This window comes from Aythya fuligula, chromosome 7 (assembly GCF_009819795.1).
Source record: "Aythya fuligula isolate bAytFul2 chromosome 7, bAytFul2.pri, whole genome shotgun sequence".
Lineage (NCBI taxonomy): Eukaryota > Metazoa > Chordata > Aves > Anseriformes > Anatidae > Aythya > Aythya fuligula.
This window is the reverse complement of record NC_045565.1, coordinates 20,482,910-20,503,513: the sequence shown is the minus strand read 5'-3', so window position 1 is coordinate 20,503,513 and position 20,604 is coordinate 20,482,910. Positions and strand designations below refer to the sequence as shown.

Sequence of the window (20,604 nt, the reverse complement as noted above, 5' to 3'; positions counted from 1 at the left end):
CATCCCTGCAGGCCCTGACAACACATCTATACTCCTCCCAAGAGGACAGGCCCTTTTTCCACATTTCATAGACCATCCTCTTCCTTTTGATCTTATTGATGAGCTCCTTGTTCATCCATGCGGGTTTCCTGCCCCCCTTCCTCAATTTCCTATTCCTCAGGATCCTGAGCATGGAAGCAGTGCTGCTTAAATGTAGCCCAGCTCTCACAAGCACCCTTTCCTTCTAGCAACCTATCCCATGAGATACTCCCAAGCACGTCCTGGAAGAGGTCGAAGTTGGCTCTTCAGAAGTCCAGGGTAGCAATCCTGCTTTTAGCCTTACTTCCTTTGCCTAGTTCCATCTGGAACTCCACCATCTCATGGTCGCTGCATCCCAAGCTGCCCCCAACCTTCACATCCCTAACAAGGCCATCCCTGTTGGTAAGAACGAGGTCCAGGAGCACCCCACGCCTCATCGGCTCCTCCACCACCTGTGTCAGAAAATTGTCCTCAATGCATTGTAGGAACCATTTGGACTGCTTGTGCCTGGCCGAGTTGCTTACCCAGCAGATGTCTGGGTAATTGAAGTCCCCCATGAGGACCAGCGCTCGTGATCGTGATGCTACTAGCAGCTGCTTGTAGAAGGCCCCATCGACTTCCTCCTCCTGATCTGGAGACCTGTAGTAGACCTCTACCACCGTGTCTCCCATACCAGCCCACCCCTTAATTCTTACCCACAAGCTCTCCACTTGTCCTTCACTCTCCCCTAGCTGGAGCTGGGTACACTCTAATTGCTCCCTCACATAAAGGGCAACCCCACCCCCTAACGATCTCTTATTAAAATTTATTGCTAATTGTTACAGAATGATTTGGTTCCTGATATTCTTCCAACACTAACAACACAGATTGTTTTTACTACTCACTTTTACTACATTATCTCCTGACTGCCCATTGTTGCGTAAACAGTCAAGGCAGATAGCAATCTGTGGGTCACTCCTGTGATAGTCTTTATCTTCTTCATTTTCATCACATTCCTCATCTACTTTGGGTTTATCAGCTTTGGGGCTTTCATCTGTAAAATATGCAGACTGTATTAGTTAAGTGTAAAACAATTAAAAGTCACAGTGGCAACAAACATTAACTGAAAACAAACAAAAAAAACTTTTTCCTACTTCATTTTCAATAGTGTATTTTTCTTCATGTTAACACAACTATGTATCATCAGTATATACTTATATTGATCATTTAAAAAAATCTCTTAAAATGAAGCTTTACTGCTGAAATTTTAACGTAAAACACGCATAAAACATTTCTATGTGGCAGGCAATGATTAAACATCCAACTCTTCAGAAGTTCTAAAAGTTTGAAAACTGGTACCTTTTCTGAATTTGAATTTCTGAATACTAAATCCTAAAACTAGCAAGGCTATCTACATGAGGGTGGGGCATAGGTTAAAAAAATAACCATACAAAGAACCATGAAAAGGACTAATTTTTACATTTTTGAAATACAGTAAACAGTGCCATATACATTCATAATTTTTTGTATCCCCAACTTACTTATTTTGATTTAAAACACAGTCTGCTCCCTATTGGAATAAAACATTATCACAAGTTATGCCCAAGTCACTTGGATAAGCTACTTTTGCATTTCCTGGAAAAGTTAAAAATTGAATTTAGCTGTTTTCCTATGCTTACCACAAACTTTTTAGATCACTTACAAGAGTTAAGGTGAGAATATAGAATGAAAACTTCAGTGAATATCAAGCTATTCCTAAGCTTCTAGACACAGTAATTAGTTCACAATTCATTTAGTTTTCATATTCAAGATGAGTTTTTTTTTTACTTCAAATTTTAACTTGTTTTGAATGGGAAAAAAAAAAAGATTTGGGGGAAGATTTAGTTATGTGGTTTGAAAAGTCTTGAAAGGTAAAGCAAATCAGCTACAGAACTAAAGAAATTAGCAAATTTCCAATTGTTAAAACATAAAATCAGAAACAGGTACACACAACACAAAGGTCATGCCTTACAAGGTATCCTGATAAAAACTCAAATGCTCCTCCACATACTAAAAGGTGCTAAACAATCTATTTACTAAAGAATATTCTTGCTGATATTAGAATGACATTTGTGATGAAATTAGAATGATATTTGTAACGAAAGTAATGATATTTGTGGAAGCAACCTCCAGAAATCAATGTGATGGCCCAGTAAAGGCACAATACTAAAGTTCAGTATTATACAAGTTTAAAAAAAATAAAATAAAATCTAATTTCACCAAAATGGACTCTGCATTCTACAATTAAAAAACATCAAGCCAAGAATGGAAGAGAGAAAAAAAATAAAAGAATTCCGTAACTCCACCCCTCTTTCCATAAGGCATAATTTGGTGTGTCACATTTTTTCCCTCATCTTTCTTGCAAATCCTGGGACTTGTCTACTTCCTGTGTTTTTCTCAGATAGTCAGTGTTAAACTGATTGCCAGAGAATGAGTCAATGTAGAGCTGGTTGCCCTTTGCTTTCTCCAGTTCAAACTGGAAAGTACCAGGAAGGATTTTTTTTTTTCCAGTATCACACAATTATCCATGAATTCTCTCTAGTAACTACTTTCCTAGTGCAGCATATCTCCAATGCCTGAGATATGCTTTGCCTTTTTTCTTTCTCTTCCTTTTGATAATGTGAAAATTGTGATTTTGTGGATTTTATCACAGATCTTAAATGCTAAGTTTGGGAACCGCACTGGACCTGTGGTACATAACTGGCAGACTGTTGAACTAGACTATGTGACAGCAAGGGATAGTATTGACAACTGAAACGGTTCCTTCTTACTGAATTTTTCTCATAAAATAATTAATTATCAGGCAACATTCTGAATTTTTGTTTATATCAGAAAAAAAATATCATATTTTGTCTCAGTGTATTATCAGGGCTTTCAAACGGTTTGTAGAGGCAAATTTCTATAGCCCAATGACACATTCCCTAACAAAGCTGGATACATCTGTAGCTGCTTAGCTGCTTAAAATTATATTGTGAGAGTTTGTGACTCAAAAAACAACTCCATCATTTATTATATTTAGTAACTGACCTCCATTGGGTTTATCATTAAATTATGGAAGGTAAGAACCAGAAGAATAAATTGATTAAAAGTAAGTCACATTCTACAAATTTGCAAATTGTATGTAACTTTTCCTCTATGCATCTTTACTTATATAGCAATAAATCTGTTTTTCGAAACAGCCAACAGGTCTGTATTTCATAAATATTTTCTGAATATTTTTTAAACCAAGAAAGTACGTTAACACAACATGTTGTAATAAACTAATATAACTTAAACTGTCCTGTACCTTTTCATTTAACTATATAACTGAGGTGAAGAACTCAGCCGCTTATAACAGATGCCAAACGCGACTGAACAAAACCAGTAAGAAAGAAAATGAAATATTCTGTAGTTGAAAAAAAGATATTACAAACAATGGAATGCAGAAAAGCATTGCAAGACATTCATGTGACAACAATCCTTCACTAAAAATAGTGGGTTTTGTGTTTTTTTTTTTTTTTTTTTAAGCTTAGGAGAGCCTTTCAGAAATATTTAAAAAGCCCAAATCAAGTAGGGTATGTCATTAAACCCCAAAGCAAAATTAAAGGGGCCTAAAGACAGTTAGATATACACCTGACTCAGCAGCTCAATAATGAGCTCTCAAAGTTCATGGGTCAACTACAAAAAAAAAAAAAAAAGAAAAAAGAATCTATATAAAACAATTGTTTAGCATATGTGGAACACTGTTTTACTACTTGTCATAAATAATTCTTGACAGCCTCCTACTTCACAGCTGGTCAAACTTAGTAACAGAAAATAACCTGTAAAAAAGACTAAAGTTATTCTACACTGCATGTATTATTAGGAAAATGAAGAATTCAAATGGAAAATTGCATGAATGATGACTGTGAGAGCTTAAGGAAATGCAAAAATAATGGTAAAACAGCTAGAGTTTGTAAAACAACTGGTTAAAAGGTAAGCAGCAGTAAATGAAGGCCCAAATTATATTTACATAGATTTTTTAAGAGTTTGTGTCATCTTTGAATTCAGTAAAAACAATGTACGTGCACTAACATTTGAAGAATCAGGGCTCCGTGAGGAGCTGAAATGTTACCTAGAATGAGGTACCATTTAGGGAGGAAGAAACAAAACAAAACATCACCTTGTCCATTTTCTTGAGGTTTGTTTTTCTTCCAAAATTCAATTTCTCGCTGCAGTTCCTCTAGTTAACATCAAAGAACAGTAATATGAATTTTAAAATCAGTACTACAGGCTTATCATTAGAAATAGTCATATTCCCTCCATCCACCCAAACCAGTACCCAAAACCAAATTAGAAACTTACGCTCTCGAAGTCCAGGCACCAGCTTAAATATAATTTCCTCCAAGGTGTTATCCAGCCTTTCAAAGGGAAAAAAAACATTTCATATTAACTAGAAACTAGCATTTTACATATTGACTTTAAAAAACAAATACTTGTGAATAATAAAATGAATTGTGTGTTTCTGGTAAATAATGTATCATGGAAAATGTAGTTGATTTTAGCTTGAGAGAAAAAAACATGTAGTAAAGCTTATTTCAACTACCTCCTGAATGGATTTCTTCTAGAAATTACCATGAAGTTTACACTGTAAAGTGTTTCTATGTAACAGAAGTTAAAAACAAACTGCAAAGAAAATTTAGAAAAGTGATACTGAATCTTAAGGCCCAGGTCATGAGTAATAAGCATGAAAATGATACACTCCATTATCATACTGATTTTAAGAGTTCAAGTCCTTTCTAATACATCTGAGGAAAAACTGAACCTGTTCCCTACTCATTACAACATTGACAAACCTATGTGGGCAGTATAAAGAAGACCATACAGCATCCATGCTACTCCGGCTAGACAGTTCGCAGTACCCAAGTTAATTCACCATAAATAGTTCTATTTATATCTGCCATGAGTTTGTCTAGCAGGCAACAAGACACAGCATAGGCATGTATTCCGATACCCTGATCTGATATGATCTATTATGCTCTATAGTGTCAAAAATAGCTATGACAGTCCCTTCCAGAGTTCACAGTGCATTTACATTTGTTGTTGATGCTAAAATATTTGTCTTCCCATTCTCGAGATTTACTTGTCTCCTATCCATTTAGTATATCATTTGCTTTTACACTCCATCTCACTTATCCTTCAGTTTCCTGTCTCTCATTATTTCGTTTTTCTTCTTTGCTCTCTACATCTTCTCTTACGAATAGTAACTCACTGTCCACAGTTTAACAAAGACCCACAACAAAACCAAGTAATACAGCCAGAGAAATTCAGTACCTTCAAATTAATCCTGAAACTACAATATAATAATCACCTTTGCTATATTTTAAATTGCCTTAATTCACCTTCTCAATTATGATACATATCTATCTCAACATACACATATGATATAAAGTTCTATTTGTACGTGTATGTGTATGTGCTGTTAACAATACATTATAGGCCTGTTATAAAATACTATTCACTATCTCTTTTTCACTAGTGGTAGCAGAGTAGGAAGATAGGATGATTTTACTGTTGAGGAATGCTGGATAAAATTTTAATAGATAGTAAGCCACGTGTTATACTAAATACAGCAGCATTCCAAGTTCTCTTCTTAAAATAATTTGTGTTTGTAATTAAAAGTTTACAAACAGACACATTAACCAATCAGCTTGTTTTGAGACCAATTTTCTATGTCATTTCATGGAGACAGTCATAAAATAAGAATACTTATATTTAAACTACCACCATGATCCATTTTTAAATTGTTTCTCTTATAAAGACAAAAACAAACAAACAAAATTTCAGCAAGTGAAATACACTGCCCCAAAAGCAAAGAAGCATAGAGACCACTTTCTCATGGATGAGAAAGAAAACAAATTCATGGGAGATCAAAACACTGACTGTCCAATATATGAACCTACAGGTCTATCTTTCCAAATGGCATACTCACTCTTGCCTCTCAATATCTAATGCAACTAGATGGTACTACTTTCTGTGAAGTTCCTACAGGGGACCATTGGGAACTTGTCCCAGAAACTGAAAATATACTATTACTTAGAAACAATTCCACTTTGCAAGAAAGCTTCAATCTTCATAACTTACGCATTAAGAGAAAAGAAATTAGGACTTCAAGAGAGAACCTCACTACCTTCAATCAAAAATCCTGCCAACCATTCCTAAGGATGGTATATACATACTGTCTTTTCTACATTAATTTCTGAGAATTTCCCCTTTGCACTTTTAACTGGTCTTCAATGGCCCAAAAGCAAAGTAGCAAGAAAAGATGTATGCTTAGTAAATTTATGATGCACAAAACTTAAGTGCACAACTTTACTCAATGGTCTTCTTTTCCTTAAATGAGTGAACAGAAGGAACTACTACTACCTTATATATACTATTTAAAGCAAAATACCCCAGTAGATACAGAGGGAAAAAAAGTGGAAGAAAATAATACCTACTCAATCTTTGAGTACAGGAAATCTAAGCTTAAACTATAGTGATGAATTTAGAAAATGAAGGGACAAATTTAGGAAACTGTAAAAATATTGTCGATTTCAGGTACATCCAGTAGTGCTCCTACCCTCCAAGCCTATGACAACTCTAAGAAATTTGTATTTCTGTGACTTGCAACAAATCCATTCCAAAATGAAACTACTTGAGATAGCTCTGAAGTTGGTCTCAGCTGTTTACTATGACACTTCCTGTTAAAGCTGAACCAAAAACATTTATATTTTAGACACCTCTTTGCACCCCCACATCTTCCAACTATCAAAACAGAATGCATGGAAATAACCACCAAGCAATTATGAAAGCTTTGTGTATTTTTTTCCCCTCTTCTATGATTTTGTATGACTTTTATGATCAAAGCAACTCTGTTAATTGCTAATCATCTGAAATGAAGCAAATGAAGACTGTTACTCAGGAAAGCCTGCATTCAGAGAAGCGTGCTAAGAAGCGTGCTTTCGTGGTATAACCAACAAAATTTCTACTGAATATTGATAATAAATAATTGTACAAAATTAGAAAAGAGAATTCCAGAATTTAACACTCTTTGCGAATTTTCATTTTAGAGCTCAATGTTGAATTTCAGACTTATGCTTATAGTTTCAACAGACCTTAAGTACTGCTAACTGAAGGATGTATCTAAAAAACTCAAACAGCTGTGAAGTTACTCAGAATCGAGTTTATAAAGTAGTTTATAAAGTTTATCTGAAACATCTCAGCCAAAAACACTATTTAGAGTGTACAGTGCCATTTCTTGAAAACATACTGCACTCTTGAGCAGTGATGGGGCTGCTCTCTAAAGAGAGAGTATAATACATGTATGAAGTTGTTCAGGCAACTTCCAGAAAAGATAATTCCATTACATTGCTCATGTGCTCTTCCAATAGTTTGTTTAGCAAATGGTTAAAACTGTTTTCTGAAGTAAAACCAGCAAACTACTAGTTATATGCAGTTTGTCGACAAATAAACCCCATTACTCTAAAAGGAGTTTCAGGAAATAATTGCAGAGAAAATAGGTCTTCCCACATTTCTGGCTTGTGATCTTAACTTTTCTCACCCTTCGAGCATTTCCTGCTTCAAGCATGTTATTATTTTACTAAACATCTACTAGACATTTCAGAAAACGCCCCTTTTCAGCTCCTCTGAAATAGTCCTGTCACAATAAAAGACATATTTCTAAAATGCTTTTGTTTTCAGACTATTAGCAGTCTTCTGTACTGTGTAACAGCATCTCCTGTTATGGCAGACACAGTGCATCAGATGCTGACAGGAGATCAAAAAAAATACTCATGGTAAATATCTACATAAACCCTTTTAACCCTACAGTCCAAAAACATTTGGATGACAAAGACTTAATGGCACCACTTAGAGTTGCTGAATTTAATCTTTCTCACCTACCCTCTTAGAACCTAAGTGAAGCATGCATATCTGGGAATGTGCACACACATATCCATCATAAAAATCAAAGCAAATACGACAAATTATAGCAAACACAAGGAAATTAGGAAATAATACCACCTCTAGCAAACCACAGATGTAAATACTTTAGCGTTGACTCAGGAATATTTCTTCCTAAATTCACAACAGTATTACATGCTAAATGAAAAATGGTACCCCTTGTTGTTTTTTTTTTTAAAAAAAAAACAAAACAAAAAAAACCAACAACAACAACTTTTACACTTGTACAGAAGACAAAAGGTAGCTGTGACAAGGAGGCAATGCTTCCTTAGGGCCAATCACTAACATTAAATTATGGTTTTAAGCATTGGCATAAGCCACTCAGGATAGCCTTGCCTGGGTAGCAGCTGATTAATTTTACTCATTTTCACTGCACACACAGCAACCAAGAAACATCTAGTTTCCTTTTTACTGCTTTGGTTTCTCCAGATTCCTCTGAAGATCCAGCTCATCACTGATTCAAATTCTTTTCCAGCTAAAATAAGCCAGTTTCCATTAAAAATAAACAAATAGTCAGTTCTCACAAGCATGATTGGGCTGTTGCTCACTCTCCCAATGTTTGGACAATTAAGTTTGTTATCTGAATATCTGGAAGATCAAGTATGGAACACCTCTCCTAAAATTGCTTGGATCAGATTAGGTGACACAGACATATATGGAAGGAGCAAACTATACAGTGTAAGAAAGTTGAGCCTGTAAAACATTCTAAAAAGCAAACTGAAGAAAAACAGATGAGGAGAGTACAATGGATCCTTTGACAGAAATGAGAAATACTTATTAGTGTGTTGCTTTAGCAAGCATGTGTTCCGTAATGAATACATTAAACAGTGCTTCTTTTCTTTAGCTAATTTTCACCCAAAGAATTTCTCTTCAGAAGTCCTTCACCTCCAACAGACTCCCAACACGTATACTACAGAAAGCAAGTAAATTAGTAGATCTTGGGGAAGGTGGGAAGTGATAAGGATGGGGGAAGCACTTCATCATTCTAGGAAAACTTGAAATTCTACTATTGATGACATTTCTTGATTTCTCTGTACTATACTTGTAGGACGGCAATCACTTTGTTTCAACATAACATCACCAGAAGAGAATGCAGAATTACAAGAAAAAAAGTTGTCTGAACAAAGATGTGTATGTTATTGTGATATTAAAAATACAATCTCCCAATGACAATTTCAGTGTCAAAAACTTTCACAACTCTCTTTTGGTTAATCGGACAGCATTGTCAATTCAGATTGGTAAACCAACCCTTTGGAAAACATTCAGTTATTTGCACGATCCTTTTTCTACATTGCTTTGCTCTAAGAAGGAAAAGGTTGCATGCAGTTTGGAATCCCCTAAATCTAGGGTAGGAGGAAAGGAAAAAAGGACTATTGAATTTCTGTTCATATAAAGCGTAAAAGGTTCTTGGTTCATTTATTTGTTTAATAGAGGTTTTAAAACATTTAATTTCATTTGTACAATATAATCAAGCCTTACTGTGACTTTCCCTTGTCTTTCCCCCTTGTATTATACGTGAAAAATCCCAATTTATAATTTGTTGAGAGATGAAAAATTGACGGAAGCTGTGGTCAAGCACAGTCAACACATACATTTTACTATCAGGCAAAAAATTGAATTCCGTTTCAGGATAAGGACATTAAAAGTTGTTGGTTTTGTTTGTTTGTCCTTCCATTTCAGCAAATGTTGTGCAATGTCACCTTACCTTAACATTTCTAGTGGATTGGTCTCATGCACTTGGTTGCCACACCTGGGACAGTCATTGCTGTCTTCAAAGTGCTGAACAATGCAAGTCTTACAAACTGAGGGACAAAAAAGGAAAAAAAGTAAGAAAAAATAAGTTCTAAGTAACACTGATTGAACACAATATAGTGATGCCAGCTAACTACTTAATACATCAAAATTTAAAGAGTATTATTTCAAAGCAAATAACTGCAATGTACCTTATCCGCTTATTGTTCCTCAAAGCCATAGCTAGTTCTGCTCTGCCGAGATACCAAGTCCAGCAGAGCAGCTTAGACAAGCATTGCTTTAGAGTATGTGGTGTTTTTACAACTTACAATTGATATAGCGTGGTAAAATGCAAAAAAACATGCCATGCAGCACATGTATACAAAGAATAGGTTCTGAGATAGCCCATTCTGTGGCGTAGTAGTCCAGCAGGAGCCAATCATCACTTCAGATGATCTGAAAATGATTCGCTTGCATTGTTTTCTTTCCAACAGAATTGTTGGCAACTGAAAATACTGTTGTAAATACTGCTTTTAAGAGAAAAGTTCATAGAAATTGTACACAGGTTCAAAGTAGCTATGCTTCCCTTTTGACTTATGGCCTTCAAAAGCAGTGACAGAAATTACAGTAAACCTTTAATACTTGAACCTTACCATGAAAAATCAGGATCATGACCACTGCAAGTCTAAATGAACCAAACCCAACAACAATCTGAATTTAAAACCCAATAAACTGAAACTAAACTAAAGAAGGTGCTACACCACTGTTGCTTCCAAATGATTAATTACTGACTTCAGATTTTACTGTCATTAATAAGAAAATGGAACATGACCTGACAAGAATAAATATACCTGCTATTATTACTGTGTTATAACATTCGGAATGGAGGTAAACTCAATCCCCTGTTTATTATTACTCTACCTAAACTGGAACAAGATCTCTTCAGTAAATGGACTAAGAAAAAAACAAATGGACTGCTGCAATTGCAGTGTGTTTTCTGCTGAAACACTTATTTCTTTTGTCAATTACTTAAAGAACTAAAATCACCTCTAAAGCAAACTAGTAAATCTTAATTATTTGAAAATCTTTAAGGACAATCTTGGTGCTTTTTAAAAAACAAACAAACAACAACAACAAAAAAAACACCAGCAACAAACATCTAACAAGCTAGGTCTGCACTTACCCTTACCTTAGAATGCCCAGAAGAGTTATTACACTTCAGCTGACTCTGGTAATACACACAGGTATTAAACCTCTGTGTAGGTGTTTTTGTTTGTTTGTTTGATTGTTTTCCCCCTCAAACTGGTTTAAAACACTGACTGAAGGACATCAGCTTCATAGATTTGGTTGCAACTGCAATGAACTTTATCCTTTAAGTCCGACAGGCAGAGCTCTGACTAGCTCTTGGCACTCTCCCCATGCTAAATGGCTCTAGCAGTGCTGGATGCATGACAAATTGCTGATGATCTGGTAAAATGAGTTCAGAAAGCCCAGAAGTCCTGCCAAACAAGTCCAGTAAGTGAGGCACAATGTTGTCCTCTACACACGGGGTCCCCAGAACAAAGCTGAGAACTGTGATGTTATGAGAGCACAGTTCAACCCTCCGGACACAAGTATGTTTTTTCTTAAACTCGAGGTGTGAGGTATTTAGCACTGGCATACAGATACAAGAACCTGTAATCACAGAACTCTTCTTATATCACATAATTTTTATAATTTACTGCATTTACTGCATAAATTTACATTACTGCACCTAATTGATTTTTGCACATGCATTTCCTAACACTTCCCCAAGGTAAGAAATCTAGTGAAGATAAGTGAGCCTGAATCAGTGAGCCTGTGTTCTGTACCTACAAGACTTTTTCACTTTTCTATATTCTTTTTGTAACTAATGCTCCAAAACAAAACACAAAACACCTTGCTACTACACTATTTTCATATGAAGATTTTAAAATCAGGTCCCTTAGACTTTAAGTGGTCAATACACTTACATGTAGAATACATGCAGAGTACTAAGAGTTTCATCACCCAAACAGAAGTATCCCTGCCAGTCCAACAGAGCACTTAAGGACATGCTTAAATTAAAGCACAAGTCCCAATAACTTTTAGACCATATATTTTATACAAAGAGATTTGTAAAAAAAATTTTTGTTAACATGACTGAGAGGAACAGATGCTGAGGAACAAATAGAAGCCCTACCAGAGTCCTCACATGAATTACTTGCAAACAGCCAACAACAGCATTTGAGTATTTATAATGTACAGAGACAGATTTTCATTAGCTGGCCAAACAACATTATTTAATACCCTCTAAAAATATTCCTGCTTATCTTCAAACATTAATTACTGTACCTTTACTTTTTAGATACTATGAATAGTCCTGAAGACTACCCTCCCTCCTCCTCCTCCTCCTCCCCCCCCCCCCCCCCAAACGGCTCAAGAACATGCCACGTCATTTGAATAGAAAAAAACAACAGTCAGTATGGCTGATTAATATGAAATTTTGACACACTGCTCATGAGAAAGCTAGGGTGAAGTGAGCTTTTCTTTCTGAAACAGGCAGTCCAAGTATTGAGTAATTCATTTATCTTGCTCTTCTTGAGCAAAGAAAAACAAGGTAACCAAAAAAAAGGTCCTACTCTGAGCACAATAGGAAAATCAAAAGAGAAGACAATGTGGCAGAAAACCACGATGGAGAAGGCTCTTTAGTTTATACTATAATATACTATGTATCCCTGTTTAAAAAAAATAAAAAAGGAAAGGAAACAGAAGACCGTGTAGAAACATTTATTTTTTGCAAGACTTTTTATTGAAGATAGTCTAGAAAAGGAAATATTGCCATGAATGACAGTAATTCACTGAAGAAAATTAGATCTATCCCATTCATTAACAAAGGAGGTGCTTCCTACTTCATAACAAAAAAAAAAAAATCAGGACATTTTTGGGGGCACAACTATTCTGTGTAATTGAGGTAAAGAACACCAAAGCAATTAAGTGTAGAGATATCAGGACTAGGTAATATAAATCAAACGTATAAAAAATAATTTATTAAGCCTGAAGTCAAAAGATAGCATAAGTCTGAAACAAAAGTTGTACAACAAACACTTTGTAGACAACTTGAGTGAGAATCTAAATAACCATATTTTGCCCAAGCTTCACAGGAATCTGTGAAACATGCTGCTGTCAACCAAGCTCTTGAAGCGCAGCATCTGGTATCTCATAATCTTGGTATCTACACCATGCTGAAGATGGAGATGATACTCTACCTTTGTCAGGAGAAACTGTACCGATTACTGGCACATGATGACAACACTGATGAGAACTACAAGGCTAAGAATTGCTTGTTATCTTGGAAATGCCATTAATTGGAGATTCTCAATTTAAAAATATGTGGAGGGAAAAAAAGCTGAGAAGCTAGTATGATGACTAAATCATTAAGTCTAACATAGTCACAAATAATGGCCATATGGAAATTCAGCTGAAAGTTGCTGTGGTAAGTAACATAAGAGTTTGGTTTATCGTAGACCTTATCTGACTTGCCTTCACAAAACTGAGCTTAGGGATAAATCCGTTTCAGTAAAGAACAGCAAGTGAAATGGAATTCCTCTTGTGTTAACTCTTATAATAAAGTGGTTGGTCTTTAATTTATTATTTTTTTTGTAAGCCTCCTTTTTGGTAGGATCAGCAGTGTCTCTATGTTTTCAGTTTTTCTTACCTGATGCCAATTTTCAGTAACTGATAAAGAACAATAAATTTGGAAGAAATGTTACAAACATAGTTGGCATTGGTCAATATTGATATTGGAACCGATAGGCCCTAAGTCTATCTTATTCGGAAAATCTATTGAAATAGAAACTCTAAAAAGTATATCACAAAAAGTTTTTCAAAATGATTACCATTGGCTTGGTATCAATACAATAGTGGTTTTTTGTTTGTATGTTTGTTTGTTTTTCTTTTTCTTTCTTTTTTTTTTTTTTTTCTTTTTTTCCTGTAATCAGTTAGTGCTAGCCTCCTTCAGAAAACATTTCCCTGTGTTTCAAGAAAGGTGTGTCTGAAATTCTTTGAGGAGAATTTAATTCCCTCTGCTTGCTCTTGGGATCTTGGCTCCATTCATGATAGAGACGTTCTTGAAGTCTATGATGAGATGACAGTGATCCTTTGAAAAGGACACATTGATCCGACTTGCAAAGATATTTTACACATGGCTTTGCGTTTGTTTTCCAAACTAACAGAACTTGTATGAACCATGACTTCCATTTACACCCAGAAGGAATTTGAAATCATTATTGTTCTGAAGAACTCTATGCCACAGGATGATAGATAACTAATACGTTTACTTAAAGTAAGGTGATTGACTACCTAAACCTCCCAAATACTGAACACTGCTAACCAATAAAGCCCACTAAAATCCAAACTGACATAACTTAAAGAGCTATTTATAAGACAAACTAATCTATGGAAAAGAACTGAATTCCTCAATCTGAATATATTTATGTGCTCTCTTTATACCTTTTTTTCAGAGAAGTTGGCAGCCTTAAAAGCCATGGTGGTTCAAGAAAGATACTAATGATTAATGAAGAACTCAATCTTCAGTGTAAGTAGATCTTGGAGCAGAATACATACAGACAAAACATGATAAAGAATTATGAATCGTAAGCCAGCCCTGTATGGATGTATTCCCTATGCCAACTAAGATAAAGATCTGGACCAAGTATTTGTACAGCCAACACAAAACATGAGGTCATCTTATATGAGGAAAAAACTTGAATTTGTAAATCAATACTGTAGCAATCAAAAACAACTTTTGTTTTTTCCCTCACTTAAAGTTATGCTGCTATGCTGACTTGCCTGACAAAAGCTAAATGTGATTTACTGATAGCAATGTAGTCAAAAATACACATAAATTCTAGTACTCAAGAATAATGAACTGATATGTGATACTCTTAGTAGGAGGAAGATAATCAACCAGTATTTTTAGATATGATAGGTATAATCTTTCTCTTCTCAATATGATACACTGAACATTTTTCAAAGCCTGTCACTTTGAAGTTTCAGAGAACGCAATGAAGTCTAAGCGTTGGGTGAAAAGGGTAGGGAAAAAAGGCAATCCTTAAACAAAATTAAATGACATATATATTTAATTTACCACTTCAGGAAAAAAAAATATCTTTAATACTTCTGGTACAGATTAACAAAAGGTGTACAGTTTGTAGAATCTTGAGGTATGTGCTGCACATACCAGTGAAATGAGGACACGTATTTCCTGGTTGTACTATGACACATCAGATGAGCCATAATAAAAGTTAAACTCACGTAAGATGATTTACTACAATTGATAAAAGTGTTTGTGTGACATATGCTAATTGGCTGGCAACCATAGCATACTACACAATGCTGCTTTTTCCAATACAGCAATATCTGGTTCACGCATTCTTTTAGATCCTTGTACTTAGCTAAAATTTACAGATACAAGTATCAGGACTGTGCTGTATGCCATCTTACACAAACAAGAAAGTACATATCTTGTGCATCTCTAGATACATATTGTTCGATAAGAAGAGGATATTTTTAAAATGCCAATTGCCAAAGTACCAAAATAAAATTTCAAACTGCATTTTTCTTCAAAATATTCTAAAAGAGAAAGTTTAATTAGTTAGTTGTGGGATAATTTTTTTTGTCAGAACTCATCCTTTGAATTCTTCTAATGACCTCCTCTCCCCAAATTAATCACTCCTTCAGGCAGGGAGTAAAGGAGAAGAACAGGATATGCACAGCTGGAGCATATAGCAAGATCTGAAAAACACTCAAGTTGCAAGATTACTGATTTTATACTGAAAATTTTATCTCTGGTTGCTTTCCTGAAGGGAGGGTATTTCTAAAGGTTCTAGACTGCACTGGTTGACACTTTCTCCTCTAGCTGCTAGAGGAGCCAGGTAGAAAAGTAATGCAACACTTCATCTGCTCTTCATGAATAGTGAAAAACTGATGATGAATACAGCAACAGGTGGCAGTTTGCCTCATGCTGACAACAAGATGACTGAATTCAGGATTTTGAGGAAGGCTATAAAATTGAAAAACAGAGTTAAGATTCTTAACTTCAGGAGATGTTTCAGAACTTCAGCGTCTTTAAGCCACTGCTAGTCAGAATTCCCAAGGAGGCAGTCATTACAAAGAGAGGCACCCAGGAGGGCTGGCTGTTTTTTAAATAAAATTTATTCAGACATCAAGAGCTAACCACCCCATTGTACAGGGAATTATTGTCAGAACTGCCTAGTGCGCAAGAGCTGCTTGGTACACAAACTTCATAATTAGTACACAAAAAGAAAACATATGTGAAGTGGAAACAACAACGGGAAACAAAAGGATATAAAATCATTGTGTGGGTACTTAGAAAATTAAGAAGGCCAAAACCCAGCCAGAACTAAAACTAATGAGGGACTTGAGGGGTTTCTACAAGTAGGCTAGTAGCTGTATGAAGTTCAGAGAAAATGCGTGTCAGTTAAGGAATGAGGGACACAACTCAGGAATAGATTTGAAAGGTTTTGAGTTCCTCAGTGTCTTTTTTGCCTTGGTCTTCATAGTCAAAGTCTGAACTCAGATCTTCATGCATACCAGCATAATTTGGGAAGGAGAGGTATGACCAGCAGCCAGGGAGCAGCACGTTAAGGCCTACATACAAAAACTGGACATATTCAAAAATACAAGCGAAGTAGGATTCACTAAGCTGAAAGCTTATCACTGTAATCATGGTGGTTATGGAAGGTACCTGACTGACTGAAAAATGGTAGTGTGTTCTGCCCGCCTTTAAGAAAGATGAGGATGACTGGGGAAACTATAGCTAAATAGCCCCCCCTAACTCCCCAGAAAGATGGCAGAACATGTCGTGTCCCTTGAATCAATTTCCAACCATACAAGGGAGGAAAAGGCAATCAAGAATAGTCAACACAGGTTTACCAAAAGCAAATCATGGTCAAAGCTAATAGGTGATCTAAATAAGCCTATACTATGTGAATGGCATAGACACCATCTCTGCCTAGCAGTGGCAAATGGTATAACAGTCAATGGTTACAAGTTGTTGCTTGGTAGGACATTCAGTGCAGCACTGGAAGAGCTCTCCAATTTTCACAACTCAACTATTCAGAGCCATAGCTTGACCCAGTATAGTGCTGGCAACTGAACTGTCTCACACATGAGGTTGGCCTACACAACCTCTGGATGTCTCTTCCAACCAGCATCTCTATAGTTGTATAAACAGTCTGACATATTTTAGGGCAATAAAGAATGTTCCTGAGGAAAGTTTATTTTCTAATCTTTGTAAGTGCACACTGTGCTAAACAATGAAGTGACTCAGGAGACAGATAATGGGACATACTCACTAGCTCACATCTAGCCTGCTTCAACCAGTAGCTCTTTAAAATCCTTGACAATTATGTAACAGGCTAGAAAAAAAAAGTCTCAGTACATATGGCAAAATCATCTGGTGAAAGTAGCAAAAAAGAAATGAAGCAGTGAATTTGTAGAATAATGCATTATTCTTACAGTACTTCAAGTGTTTCTTTTCCAAGAAACAGGAAAAAATTATACTACTGATGCCTACGTCACATTTAATCTTCCCAGTAAATAGTGGAGTTCAGTTGTCTGCCTAGCATTCACAAAAAAATCATCAGAAACATTGTTTATTTAAAAGGCACTGACTTCTAAGAGCAGAAATTCACCACTTAACATGTGATCAGTGAACCCAGATGTGAATTAACCACTAACTGATTTGGTTACTATTCATCACATTAGTTACTAAGATCACCAGAGAACATCTATGTCGATACAGGCTTGCCATCTTGTCCAGACTAATACATTGTATTCCCAGTATCCAAAGAGTTTATCCTCCTTCTTAAACTGTTAATATCTGCGGATTTTCATCACTCATGCACTGCTGTTTTGAATCACAGCAATCAGCAGTACAAGACAAAGCACCAAAGGACAGTTAAAATTGTTATTAATATGTGATAACTTTTTGGATATAACTGAAGAATAATGACTACACTTCAATATATATATATGTGTATGTATATTTTTGCAAAGCCAAACTGTAAAAAAAGATTGCCAGAGTATCTTGAACTCTGCAACACACATATCACCTTTTTCTCTACAGACATAAAGCTTCCGTATCAACAAATTTCTTGTTTTTCCTTTTCATCATTGTAAACTTCATATTTTGGCAAGTAAGCTGCTTTAAAGAAACACCATCTTCTTTCTTGCATTTCTAGTTAACAACCCCAACACATGGCAGCTTTTGTGCAAGGAGACCTGTGCAGCTACATGGAAGCTCAGCAAGCTTCACTTGCACTAATTTGGCTACAGAGCTGGGGACTAGGCAGCAAGAGAACTGACTCAGGGAAGAGCTCAAAATCCACAAGTGAACAAAAGAAATAGATGCTGTTGAGAAAAAATGCTCCTCCTGCCATTATAGTTTTGCAATGGGAGTAGAAGTAAATAAACAAAAAATATATATAAACAGAAAGATTCCATAACAAAAACAAGTTTTGTTTTATTTTTAAAGTCTGAGTTGATTTCTGATGCAACTTTTTTGCCTCACCCTAATCTTTTAAAAGTTACTACTGTTCATTAAACTTCAACTATAAAAAGATTAACTAATGCTGAAACTATTCCACCTTCTTTAAAGGGAAAGATAATACAATAATAGCTAATATACTTCTCCCCATTTTATTTCAAGATATTATATGGGTGTTTTGCTTAACTTTGTTTGTCCTGCAGTTAAATTCCTTCACCAAATAACTCAGAAGAATATTACCACAAAACAGTTTATAAGCCTTAGTAGATATTAGACTTTAAAAAAAAATAATTTCAAAATTATTTTTCCTCAAAAGCTAATAATAATATAACAAGAAACAATATGGCCTCACTACTATGAACAACCTATAGGAACGATAGGTTTTAATTCTTTATGTACTTGATATAGTAATGACCATAACACAAACGGATTGATATACTTAGTACTATAATGTCAAAAATAACAACTACAATAACAACTACAAGAACAATACTGTACAAAAACAACAGGAAATTCTAAAACAAGGCTTTAACTGGTAGTTACTATAGGTTTAAAAATGGGAAGTCTACTAAAAAACACATAGTTCCCCTTACTCTTTTCTAGGACAGTTCAATTTTTTTCTTTGGAAATATGCCAAATTCTCAAGAAGGTCCAAGTGAACTGTTTTATATTTGGGAATAAATCTAAGAAACTCATGCAACTAAGTAACTCCACTTATGAAAGTGAGCCCACTGAGTCTGATACAAGCATTCATATGTTTAGTATCATTCATACAAATATTTTAGAAGCATTAGGAGCAGAAGACAACCTGAACAATTTCTTCTGGGTCAATTTCAAAGAGATCTACTCTCTAAATATGTTGTCAACTTTCAAGTATTTCTACTTAGTGTGCCATGGAATGCCTTAGAAATATTAGCTAGTACTGACCAAACTGGTGTATGCACAGCACTTGCTGCCAACAAATACAGCAGCATAAGTTTCAAAGGCAGACTAGCTACATTATCAAAATACCACGCCCAAACTAATGATCTCGCATCTGATCGGCCAGGCCACAGTGATCTTGGTGCTGGATCCAGCACAATCACCACTACCTTGGGAGAAAGGAAAGGGGCATCTTCACTCTGCAGTTCGTTAAGGGGAGCTGGTATGGCCTCGAGATGACCCAAAGGGCAGAGCAGCGTCTAGGACAACCCACCAGAAACCACACAGAGATCAAATCAAGCATCAAATCAAACTTCAAGGAAGCATCACCGATGAAAGAAGGATGTTCTCCAAAGTACTTACAGGTATGGAGGCACTCCGTTACCGTAGTTGGCTTGATGAGATAGCCTTTACAGATATAACAGGTGATATGGGGATTGAAATCTTTCACCAAGTGCTTCCTCTGAGTAGCCATTCGTGGGGCAGGGAAGGCTGGCGGAGCGCTCTGGGCCAGCGGAGCAAATCCGGGAGGCGTCGACGCCCGCGGTTCAGCAGAGCTGCGGCGCTGCTCCGTGCGGCGGGGCTGCTCCGGGCATTTGCTCGCGGCTCGGGCGCTCTCAGGGGGCCATGGCTCATGCCTCGGGCTCCTGCGTCAGGCCGGCCGCTCCCATACCTGTGGCACACGTGGGGAGGGAGAAGCCGCGTGAGCCGAGCACCGCGCCGCCCGCCGCGCCGCCCCGCCGGCCGGGCGTCGCCATCGGCTCGGCGGGGCCGCCCGGGTCGCCGTTTACGTAACGGCCCGGCCGAGCTCCGAGCCCGCGACCGCCCGGGCCGGGCCGCGCTGACAGGTGCACGCCGCCGGCCCGCCGCCCTCGCACCGCCGCTGCCCCACAGGCCCCGCGGGGAGGGGCCGGGCCCTGCCCCCTGTCCCCTCCTGCCCTCCGCTCCCCTCCGCCCCGGCGCAGCGCCGCGGCCCGGCCCTCCCCCGGGGGCAGCGGAGCGGCCGCCGCCCCGAGCCCCCGCTCTCCCCGCTCCGTCTCGCCCCGTCCCGCCCCGTCCCGTCCCGGCGCACCTGCGGCGCCCCCACGCCGCCTCCCCGACCCCCGCCGTACCTGGCGGAGCCCCGCGGCCTCGGGCGGCCGCCGAGCGAAAGAGAAAGGGAAACGGCGTGCGGCTCCCGCCCCCGCCGAGCTCTCCTCCTTCCCTCCCGCCCTCCTTCCCTCCCTCCCCGCCAGGCTGCCGCGGCCGGTCCCAGGGCGGGCGGGCGGGACGGGCGCGCAGGCGCTGCTCCCCGGCCGAGCCCCGCAGCGCCGCTGCGGGGCCGGGAGCCGCCGGCAGCCCCCGGCTGCCGAGCCCAGGGGCAGGGGCAGGGGCAGGGCGGCCGC

General features: G+C 37.7%; 1 protein-coding gene across 2 annotated transcripts in view; it reads right to left on the bottom strand.

Moving 5' to 3' along the window:
* The window catches only part of PCGF5 (polycomb group ring finger 5), a 36,397-nt gene extending 16,008 nt beyond the window's left edge, over positions 1-20,389 (bottom strand). For both annotated transcript variants that reach the window (XM_032191043.1, XM_032191044.1), the window contains exons 1-6: positions 20,332-20,389; positions 19,583-19,892; positions 9,704-9,800; positions 4,360-4,415; positions 4,178-4,237; positions 903-1,051 (exon numbers count right to left, since the gene is read on the bottom strand). In XM_032191043.1, the coding sequence (XP_032046934.1) occupies positions 903-1,051; positions 4,178-4,237; positions 4,360-4,415; positions 9,704-9,800; positions 19,583-19,694 (474 nt within the window). In that variant the 5' untranslated portion in view covers positions 19,695-19,892; positions 20,332-20,389. The remainder of the gene's footprint in view (positions 1-902; positions 1,052-4,177; positions 4,238-4,359; positions 4,416-9,703; positions 9,801-19,582; positions 19,893-20,331) is intronic.
* Between the last annotated feature and the right edge of the window lie 215 nt (positions 20,390-20,604).